Raw genomic sequence first — 12,452 nt, forward strand, 5'->3', positions numbered from 1 at the left:
TAGTGGTCCCCCCGGCTTCGCCCGTGGTACCTACATGTTTAAACTATCCTATCTCTCAAGTTGGATCGAACTGCACATGGTGTGCGAATTTTATTATAATCGGTTAAGTGGTTTAGGAGTCGATTGAGGACAAACATTGTGATAGAAGATTGGCAAATTAATGTTGTGCTTGAAACTAGCATGGACGTACTTAACTACGATTCAATCCAAAACTGTGCCAAAACAAAGTTAATTTTTTTTTCTATATTTTGATATCCTGTCATTACCCATAGGTACAGGCGAGGCCAGTTCGGTTACAAGGTGCTGATAATATGTTTTAAATATTTTTCCGTTAATTAAACCTTCAGCACCCTTTTCCTAACTATCCTTGTACCAAAAATACAAACTTTGTAACCCCGTGCAGCTCGTACATTCGCATACAAAAGCCAAATTGTGAATCACAAATTTTGGACCAAACATTTCGCGCTGTCAAATAGCATTTGCACTCGTAATGTGTGAAAATAAAGGCGAAATTAGAATGCAAATGATTTTTGGATCACGTTTCGTACAAATGTTTGTAGAGGTCGATTATGCGCGCGCGCCGAATGATAATTTTTTAACGTATGTCTATAAAAGCGGCGCGCGCGCAGGACTAGAGGCGAAAGTCATCGAAAATGAAGGTGATTACACGTTTTTATTGTTTTGTGGTGCTATCGTGATGTGTGTGATTGAATTTATGTGAATTAATTGACGTTATCTAAATCGAATCTGATTTAGTATTGGAAGCTTCATTTTTTTATAAACATTTTTTTTGCTAACTTCTATTATTAGAAATGTATAGTAGTGTATATTATTTAATAATTTGTAGATTAAAAAAATACAAACAATCGCGTAAATAAAAAAAAAACATTATATATGTAATTGTGTATTTAAAAAATTGATAAAACAAAATGTATTTTCTACAGCACTGTACTCAACTCAACAACTTTTCAAAATATGGCATTTTTCTTTTTCACTAATCAAAGTCTATTCATAAAGAAAATATATTTTCTCAGAAGCAGTTAAACGGGTTCAATTAAGATTCTATAAAAAATGTATTCTTTGAAACGGTATTAATGAATTAATGAACGCATTTTAGATTATTGTGTGAAAAGTGAGTTTTTTAATAAATGTATAAAGCAATATAAGTACCAAACTATATTTCAAGAATTTCAATTTAATTTTAATTCATAAAAGTGATTGATTTAAAAACAATTGAACACGAGATATCACTCATAATTTTATGAAGAAAAATGATTCCTAATTGAATTGCTCTCTGAAGCCAAAAGACAACAAAATATTATGAGGTAGTTCAGTGATATTTTATAGGTAAAATGTCCCGTAAAGATAAATTGAGAATAACATCGGTTTCAAAAGTGTCTGGCAGTTATTGTAAAAGTTTGTTTTGTTTTATTACAGCCATAATTTATAACTGGGGAAGTACTAAAAATTACATTATTGTGGGTATAAATTATGTAATTTATTAAGGTATTATTCACCTTTTTGTGATAAATTTTAAGGTAGTTTTTAATTTGTTCGTTAGAACATTATTGTTAGATGTGTTTCAGTATAGGATATTATTTTTTTCAATTCTGAAAATATTTAATTTTAAATGAAATATAAAACATTACGTCAAAGTAATTACCTATATATTTAACTTTGTAATATAAAATACCTTTAGATTATAGAATACAATAAAAATACTAAGATTCAATTTAAGATCAGCTGCTCTAAACTAGATTTTTACCTAATAAGAGACAGGCAAAAACCCTTTAAATAAAATAATTAATCGTTGTTTGTAATATAAACATACTTATGCAATTATTTGCATCGAAAAAGAGAGCTTTTTCAGATTTTCATGCTTTTTTTATATTTTTTTCAGATATTATTGGTCGTAGTATCCTTGGTGTTAAGCGGGGTGGTCTGTGAGGCCCCCGCCCCCTACCCTCCTAGTGGGTGGAGGCCCAGCGGACCCTCTTTTGAATTGCCACAGGTATGTAAATTATCCTGTTTTAGTATACACTAGCTGTGTCCCGCGGTTTCACCCGCATTGCTCCGCTCCTGTTGTTCTTAGCGTGATAATATATAGCCTTCCCCGATAAATACGCTATCTAACACGGAAATAATTTTTCAAATCGGACCAGTTCCTGAGATTAGCGCGTTCAAACAAACAAACTCAAGCTTTATAATACTAGTATAGACTATACTTTCGAAAATCGAAATTTTATCCTTAGTAATAAGTAAATTATAGGTACTTACATAATGTACCTAGTATATTGCAGTTATAACAAGTTATCGTGTTCGGTGTTTGTAACCAAATTCTTCCAAGCTTGATAATATATTTGGAACATAGATCCTTATTATATACAGGAGCGGTTAGTGTTTGTTGGTTTGTCGATTCTTTACTCCGCAACGGAGCAACAGATCAGTGATAGAGACAATTTTTAAACCTGCAGAATATGTGTCGATTTGTGAAATAAACAAATTCAATTCACGAAATAAACAAATTTGAATTCGAATGAATTCAAATTCAAAATATAATACGTTTAATAAATAGGTACTACCTACTCTATATTTTCTTCGATGATTGAAAATTTTACTGCTCTCAATTTCAGTAAGACTTTGTGACTTTGACCTTTAAAAAGTATTAAATGTTATTCCCTGAGGAATTTGTGATTTGGAACATAATTCAGGCAAATACGTTCGTTAATTAATTTTTACCGCACGCTCTTAAAAAAGTTTTTAACCGCACTTCTCAAGCCTCGTATTCGCGAAGACTAACAAATTTTGTTCAGGAAATTGTGAAAATGGTTTCTTTGCTTTATGTGTATGCATAAATGTATAAAACTTTAAATTATGTGGATATGTTAAAAATTTGCGTGAAATAAAGATTAAACTCAAATTAAAACTCAACACACATAATATTGACAGCATCATACACATTGTATTTGTATGTGTATGAAAAAAAATATTTTTATTATATATTTTGTATAAAAATTTGAGCTCAATCGACGCATGATTTTCAGTTTTTCACGCGCATAACTAACCGTTTCAACATAGCTTTTTTATAAACTAGCGGCTCGCTTCGGCTTCGCCCGTTGTATGGCCCATAGAACTCAGGGATCACGTATATTTAACGATGAAAAAAAACTTGAAATTGGTTAAATAGTTCCTGAGATAAGCGCCTTCAAACAAACTAAATTATTAGTATAGTAGTATAGATTTCCGTGTTAAGAAGCTTTTAACAATAAGACGCGAATATTATGTATAATTTAACAACTAATATATATTCAAATACAGTTAGGGAGATAGAAGCAGTATTACCGCGTTGAATATGTAGGTATGCTAACGTTCTGTGCAAGTCTAGACTACAAGCACTATCGGTGGATTTAACTATATTATATTAAACTAGCTTCCACCCACGACTTTGTACGTGCATCCCCGTTTTTCCCCGGTCCCGCAAGAATTTCGGGAAATCCTTTCTTAGCGGATGCCTACGTCCTAACATCTACCTGCATGCTAAATATTTTCAGCCCGATACGTCCAGTGGTTTGGGCTGTGCGTTGATATATTATCACTATATCAGTCACCTTTGAGTTTTATATGTATATATAGATGCATTAACATGTAATTTTATAGGCTGTGGTAGTTCTAGATTGGTTGGTTCAATTCATGGTAGTACTTTTCAGTATCGATTCCAAGTAATAATATTTCGTAAATTTTTTAGCTTATAAATATACGTAACGTACCTACTTCCAATTCTGTAAAAAATTTACACTATAAAATATTTATTACCGAAATAAAAATAGTATTTAGTTTTGCCATAGCTAACAATATTAAAGAGTAGAACAAAGTAATTTCTAAATTAATTAAAGTAATGTTATGAATGAAAATTAGTACCGATATTATTGCACTATAAGTTTGTCTCATAATACAATTTTTATAGCGACCAATCAAACAAGAATACCTGCCAGTTGACCCGCGCAGACCAGCAAAGAATCCCAACTTGGATGACGGAGTAGATGTCTCAGTCCAAGGCTTGCCTACACAGGAGCAACAACAATTATTCCAGTTGTCACCCATCAATGGACAGCAATACACCGGCCCAAGCATAAACTCCGACATTAAAAACCTAGAACCCAGCTTTCAACAGATTCAAGTAAGAATAATACACTTATACGCTTTACTCTGTAACACAAATATTCCCGAGCTAGTGAATTTCTAGTGCAATTAAAACTTTATGTGTTTAATTTTACACATTAGGCACTGTTTTCATTTAGTTGAACTGCAAACTTGCTATTCGAATTTGTTTTGCTCGCACTAAAATTATTTAACTGGTAACAATAGTCTGCAGCAAAGTTTAGCTATAATAATGTTGAAACAAAAAGTTTAGCAAATGAATTTTACAGTGTTATAAATACGAATGTCAGAAACATAAAATTATATTCACTTTCAGTATCAGCAACAATTACAGAAAGCGCAACAGTTTGCGAGACAAAGGGAATTCGATGCTAGAGTAAAGACACCATCAAACGGTCTTCCAAACCAACAATCTCCAAGACAATTCGCTGCAGAACCCACAACAACTTCAGAAAGACCAAACTTCAAAAGCAACGCGGAACCTACAACAGAATCGTTTGCATTGAATGAAGGAGAACAATTATACAATCCTAAAGATAAGAAAGAAAAAGTATCTGTAGAAGTAACAAAACAGAACGTACAGGAATATCCCCCAGAACTATTCTTAAGTCCGTTAACACAATTAAACGTGCAACCTCAATATGTTTCTTTGCAACAATTTGGTCAATTGAGAGCTCCTCTTTACTACCAACCAATTCAGGCTGCGCCAGAAAGCCAAGGATTTGACGGTCGAGCGCATTTAGCTGCTCTTCCTTCAGTACTAGCACAAAGACAATTGCTCGAACAGCAAGCTGTACAAAATCCTTCCTTTTCACAAAGTCCGATCATCGTTCAGCAAGATCCCGCTTTAGTGCAAGAGCCAGTGAACCAATATCAGCCTATTGTTAGTCAATACCAACCCCAAGTGCAATCTTACCCACAATTCCCTGCACAGCCTGTTGTCTTGCAACCACAGGGAGTAAATCAGATCCAACCAAACCAATTTGTTCAACCAGGTCAATACCAACCACAGTTCCAAGCGAACCCACAAGTCCCTCAACAAGAAGCAGATGCGGAAACTATTCAAACTGACCAGCCACAAACACAAGTGCAGGCGTATCCTCAATATCAACCAGCTCTGCAACCAGTGAATCAAGTACAACCCAACTTCATCCAACCCAACCAATTTGTACAAGGTCAATACGCTCCAGCTAATGTGTATGCTCAGCCAGATCCTTTCGCACAAAATGCTTACGTTCAACCTCAGCAAAATGCATTTGTTCAACCGCAACAAAATGCATTTGTTCAACCACAACAAAACGCTTTTGTTCAACAACAAAACGCCTTTCCTCAAGCGCAATTCGGGGCTCAACAATTTGTGCCCGCACAGGCGAACCAACCAGAACAAGACGCTGAGAACATTCCAGCTCAACAACCGCAAATAGTGTACCAAAACTATCAGCCACAGGTTTATCAGCCGCAGGTTTATCAGAACCAAGATCCGCAAGCAAATGGTGTGCAATACTTCTTCCAGTCTCCAAACCAAGGACAGGTTGCGTTACAATCTGGACTCAATGATCAACAGGACAATGGTTTGGAAAATGAAGAAGATGATGAAGGTACGAAAGCAACAGCTGTAGCCACGGCTTTTGGAGCAAGGTCAGTATAATATATTCGTATTGGTTTGCGGCTTGAATATTTAATGGTTATTGTGTCATATTATCATTGTCAATACGTGATAGTTTTATGATTGTTGGCTAATTTGTTTCATGGCTTTTTCAACTATGCGTTTTAAGCATTATTTGTAACTAGTTTGTGCACGCGGTTTTGTTTATGTGGACTGTACGTTATGCAAATTATTGTATAGGTTTTTAATTAATATATCAATTTAGGGTAATGTAGCTCAGAATATTTCTAAGTAAAAGTACCTACTATATTTTTAATTTACAGAATAAATAAATGAAATAAAATCTATTTGCATGTTTCGAGTTTCGGATAAACAAATCGATATTCTTTAATTCTTTCGTTATCACAGTCATAAATTGACATATGATAATAAATATCACAGTCATATCTTTTTTAACAACAATACACTATTATTTCTTACGATTTTTCTGTCATTAAAGTGACCATCCATTTAACTAGACATATTTCTTCTGTTTAAAGTCGTATATATTTCAGAACTCAACCACGAGTATTTGCCGGCTACGGTGCTCCCGTCCCCAACTACCAAACTACCACCGAGGCTGCTCAAGAAGAGGTTAGTACAAATAACGAATCTATTTCTTTAAAAAAAAAGATAAATAACGACTCTACATCATGATTATTTTTAAATTGTATATATAAAATCCTGAATAAAATCTTATCTATTGAAAATATATGTCTCGTTGCACTTATATTAATTAATTTAGTTTAAATGCATGGAAGTTAGATAAATACATGTAAATAAGTTATTTTAAACATTTGGATTTTATTATTATTGAGATTCGTTATGTGATTGTTAAAGAAGGCAGTTGCAATTTTGAATTTTATCTAATAAAGCTTATTTAAAACTGCTTTTATAAGTTTAAATTTCCAAATAGAACATACAGAGATTATTTCTAAACATGTTCAACAATAGCATAGCTTTTAAAATCTATACTCTTTAATGTAAAATGTACAAGTATTTGCGATAAACATCTGTTTACGTCACTGTGTTTGCAGAATGCAACTGAAGACGGGCCAGCAATCGCGCAGGCGACCGCAGTAGCGACTGGCAGAAGGAAGAGCGCTAAGTTGAGGTAAAGTTAACTCTATAATTAGGTTATTAAGGTTCAATTTTGTTTGACGTTCTATGTCGGTTAGATCGTTTTTATAGCTGGTAATAGGGTTTGTTATATAGCTTAGATTTTGAGACAAAGTGTTCTTTTGGACATATTTTTAATCTTAAACATGGCAAATTTGGATTAGAATTAAAATACTTGATGAGATTTACAATATAATATGATATAATTGATGAAATTTTGATTATTATGCGGTCCCAAATAAGTAGTCAGTGTGACTGCATAATGTTTCTTCCATTTTCATGGTTTTACTAAATAAATGCACAATTTGTCCGTTTGTATGTTTGTACACGCATCAGGCAAAAACTACTGCATTGAGTACAGCAGTAAGAGCAATGTGTACAGTGAATACTACCTAAAAAAAAGACGGGTTGCACTCCGGGAGTGCCGGCAGAAGTGAAAACTTGATTATTAACGTTGAGCATGTTTGATATTTTGGAATGGTATCCGTCTTACGCTTTTTCGATCAGGTCACGTGACCTGACGCGAGTGATTTTATACTCATTACAGAAAAAGTGCTCAACGCCGCTAAAGAAGTTTTCACTTCAAAAATACAAGCCATTTCGCACATAATAGTACCTACGACGTCGAATTTTCGTAAAGTAAATATTTATGCTGTAGAAACATAAATCCTTGTATATCCAATATACAAAGATTTATGTTACCATTGCCATTATATACAACCCTTTTTATAACGGAGACTATAAAACTAATAAATTCAGAAAGTGATAACTCTATTACGTAGTTGGTTTACCTTTTTCCAAAATATCGGAAATACGGAAACAGTACTTTAAAATCCTGAAAATAGTTTAGTAAAGATAAGCATTAAATAATAGACTATAGGCCCATGTTGAAAAAATGATGGGTCATTTGAACCACCAGGTGACCTTTCTAGAACGATAAAAGAGCATAAAATAATGAGATTCAGCACAATGCCGTCACTTGTAAGCTGTCCAACTGAGTGCAGATGAGAATTCGAAAGTACAGGTAGAGATTTTTTCCCCTTATCTCCATGATTTTTGTTCGGCGTTGCGGAATAATGGATTAAAAGCAGTATTGAAATAGTATGACACAGATGCCGTACTGCCGTGTTATTTGTTAATTGATAGTTGACTAATTTTTTTAAGTTTTGTCATATCTACCGTACAATACACCCCGTACATGCTTTTTACTGCACCAATCTTCCCTTTAGTTTGCCGTACTTGTAAACATCCTGTATAAGCCCTAACATAAAACAAATTCTAATTTAATTCTAGAAACATTCCTAATTTCATTAAACGAACAACTTTTCATAACCGGAGTTTATTCAGTATCGTAAACTACGTTTAGCTTTTATAAAATTCATTTTCCCTTACCAGGGTACAATTTTATTTATACTTCCTAACTATGTAAAATGTCTGGTTTTATTTATTTATTTATTTATTTATTTATAATCTTTATTGCATACAACACAAATACAAATTTCACACACACAGACAGGACATTAGATGCAAAGGGCGGCTTTATTGCTTCAAGCAATTTCTTCCAAGCAACCAAACAAAGTTTTAGTTGGCAACCCGCATCCTTGGCACACTCTAAATCTGAAAATAAGCTGTTTCTTTATTTTTTTACATTTTATTCGACTCTTTCATTTGTAAACGTTTTGCGGGAACGTTTTTGATGCTTAGAAATGGTTAAATGAGTGGTTTAGGTATAGTTAAATGCTTTTAAACTATTTAGTAAGAGATAATGATGTAAATGTTTTCTGTAGATCTCTAGCTTTTCTGTAGAATTTTCGCGTTGCAATTTATCTCGCGGAAATGTCTATTATCATGTATGTAAATAAAGCCTTTGTTACTCTGATTACGCCGCTTTTTTGTTTTTTTAATGGTTTCAGAATTTTACTAGTAAAAACGTTAAAAATGGATACTTTACCTTGTTCTTTTCATTACCGTATATACCCCAAATGATAGAGACAAATATTACATTTAAGATTAGATAAATATTTTATGAACATTTAATTTTATGAAAATTTTATGAACATTTCTGTCATATCTGTACTGAATTTATGCCTTTGGGGAAATCAAACCCAACATCTTTCTTATATTGCCAAGTCCTTCTACCATTATGCCATAGAGCCACATATAATTAGACATGCCAATATAACAGAACAAATATTAAGTATTGAAATAATTAATCATCTTTTTGTTTTCAGGAGCCGTCGCGTTCGCCCCGTCTTCACTTTAGACAAATCCGGACATCTTGTGTTAGCTGAAAACCAGTAAAAACCTAGATTTTGCCAACACAAATACAATTTCCAATATTTAAAAAATCTACATGAATAATGGAATCAATAATGTATTGAATATTATGTCATTCTATTATTTATTTATTTATAATTACTACTTATTATTCCATTATTTATTTCCTATTTAAATAAACCATAACAAAATAAAACTGTCCAATTCAATCATTATTAATTTTCAATAGTAGTCCAGTAGTTTAAAATATTTTAACTATTTCTAACAGTGAATTCGAAACTAATTTAAATAAGCTATAGTTATTTATGTATTTTTATATTTAAATTATTTATCTAATATTTATTCAGACTATTAATAATTCTATGTACATACATCACAGATTCCAGGCAATTTTTTTACTTATTTATTTATTAAAAGGCTTCAAAAGCAATGAACAACTGACGTACCTACGTACCTACTTTCATACTAAATTATGTGTAAATTTAATATTGCATTATTATATATTTAATATATATTGAGTATATATTTATCTATGTATTTACTTTGAGGCATTTACATGAATGTGTATGTACTTTTATGTATCTATATTTTGCAATATGTTTCTATAAATATAAACCTACTTATTCTATATATAAACTAAGATCAATATACATATCGTCATATACCTGTACATATAAGTATTGTTTTCCTATATTTTACAAACATGTCCTTCTTTATTATATGTATTTATAAATCAATATGGTTGTATTGGACAGAATTCGGACTTTATTACCATACAAATGAAAACATAATAAAATAAATACTGTTGGCTTAAAAATAAAGTGTTGGGATCGGCTTCAAAAAACATAAATTGTTGAACGCTAAATAGCGGTTCGGAATAAACTTTAGAAAAAATGCAATTGTTTTATTTACGCCCTTTTGGTTTTAAACTGTTACATGGTGTACTGTGGTACAGACTAAAAAACATGTCGTTGAAAGAGTGGACTCATTTTCATGCTATTAAAGTTTTTACCGCGTGTTTCCACTTTTATAGTACACACACTATTAAAAAAAATATTTTGGGATGAAAACGGTATCTAGCAGAAAAATAAATATACTTACTTATCGTAATATTATCATCCTAAAGAATGAGACGATGTATAACTTGAATTGTTTTCTTTAACGTTACTAAGAACAATAAATTAAAATACCATTCACTTAAGAATAAGTAAAGGATCTTAAATAATTCTAACATTTTAATAAGCCAACCTTCCCAACTTGTACGATAAACCAAAATCGTCATAACTTCCCGCCGAAACTAACCTAAAAATTTCAGCGCTATTCTGAATTTTAACCAAAATTCTGAAACGTATTGAAAAGGCCGGAGTAACGACATCCAATTTCAACATGAGCTTACGTACAATTTTATGCAAACATATTCCAACCGCTTTTGCCCGCCAAATTTTATTTTATTTATGTTTTGAGAATTCGTGCACAGAAGTAATTAGGTATTTGAAAAGCTTAAATTGTGGATATTACGGCTTTCAAAATTACGCCGAGCACGGGTTGAATTATTTTACGTTTTCTTTCTTTCTGACAAAGCTGGATTCCCGCGCGAATTATTTGCATATTGTAGGATATTGTGATGAAAATCTTCTGTTAAAGTTTTCATTGTACCTACCGAAGATAGTACGACGTTTTTAATAATCATTTTTTTAACATTCATTGAAAATGACAGCTCGAATTTATTTTACATTTCAGCTTGGATAAAATTCTGTTTGACTACCTACTACAACTTTAATATCTCCGGATTTAATTTTATTTTAAGCTATCATTTTTATATTAAAATGATTCTCTTGTGACATTTATATAGGACTAGATTTCCGCCCGCGGCTTCGCCCGCGTTTTCAAAGGAAAACCCGCATAGTTCCCGTTCTCGTGGGATTTCCGGGATAAAATCTATCCAATGTGTTAATCCACGTTAGCCTCTATATGTGTGCTAAATTTCATTGTTATCGGTTCAGTAGTATTTGCGTGAAAGAGTAACAAACACACACACATCCTCACAGATAAGCTTGATTTTGATCTCTGGGCAATTATAGCCCGTAAAAATTAGCAGATAATAGGTAATACGTATATAACAATTTACCAGTTTACAAAAAATAAGAACAAAAAAATAGCAAACGATATTGTGAAATTTTCTCATCTTATCCATTACTTTTCGTTAACTAATTACATATATCATATATTTTAACCAATAATATCTATGTATATATTTTGGACGGATTTCATGTCGGCTACAGTAATTTGAACGATAACTACCGAGCGAGGCTAGCTAGACTGGAAAATCCCATTACGATACACGTGTGTTTATGTGACAGCGTATGTATTTAATCTAACCTAGGCGTAGTCTCGACACATTAGTCGACATCGATCTCGACCGAAATCGGTCGGTAACTAACGATTTTCAGTAACTATAGTATAGACCTAAAAAATTTAGTGTTGTTTTTCCAAGAAATTTACCTTGATATTATGGAATATATAGTAAATTAAAATTAGTTACATACATTTTTCGCATTATTACAAATACAATTGCATATGAAAAAAGCACATGTTATGCACAAAAAACATGGCAGTTAATTTAATTTTAATCAAATTCGATATTTTTTTATATCAATCGTTTAATTAATGTTCTATTTATTACATATTCATGGAATCCAAAATTCCATGTATGGCAATCTCCTTATTTACTTTTTTGACATTTGACATCAATCAATCAAAATAATATTTCTATCAAAATAAATATAAATTTTGTGTTTTCAAGAGGATAATTTTTAACTATGCTCTTAAAAATCCTATAAATCTATTGGATAACAAATATCCTAAGAAAATATCAATCTGCGTTATGTTTTTATATAGTTAAAGCTATTAGTTTTAGTTTAGTAATATTTTGTTGTTTGTGAAGTGCAATAAAATTCTAATCAAAAGACTCTAAAAGCTCTACAAGATAATTCTGCTCAATTTGAAGCCTTTCGAGAAATCTTTAAGACATCATAGAAATTGACGGAACTAAAACTAAGGACGGAACGGATAATTTGTATCACTTGTATTTTTAGCTTGTATTATTATATTATATTATGTGCATAATTGTATATTTTATTACAGTTAATAAGCAAAAGATGAATATATGCAATTGATTTAGCGGTTCACGGGTAATTATTTATGTAATAAATATAAATATTTATCTATAAATTTTATAATTTACAGATGAACA

General features: G+C 31.9%; 1 protein-coding gene across 1 annotated transcript; it reads left to right on the forward strand.

Moving 5' to 3' along the window:
- The first annotated feature begins 641 nt into the window (after positions 1-641).
- Positions 642-9,278, forward strand: LOC149476520 (uncharacterized). Its single transcript, XM_089711794.1, has 7 exons — positions 642-659; positions 1,901-2,011; positions 3,965-4,177; positions 4,475-5,796; positions 6,319-6,397; positions 6,841-6,917; positions 9,154-9,278. The coding sequence occupies exons 1-7, from the start codon at positions 654-656 to the stop codon at positions 9,221-9,223; spliced, it is 1,878 nt and encodes a 625-aa protein (XP_089567920.1). The 5' UTR covers positions 642-653; the 3' UTR covers positions 9,224-9,278.
- The last annotated feature ends 3,174 nt before the right edge of the window (positions 9,279-12,452 follow it).

This window comes from Colias philodice, chromosome 27 (genome assembly GCF_061535455.1).
Source record: "Colias philodice isolate Cphi_HAF_F1 chromosome 27, ilColPhil1 Martin Lab GWU primary, whole genome shotgun sequence".
Lineage (NCBI taxonomy): Eukaryota > Metazoa > Arthropoda > Insecta > Lepidoptera > Pieridae > Colias > Colias philodice.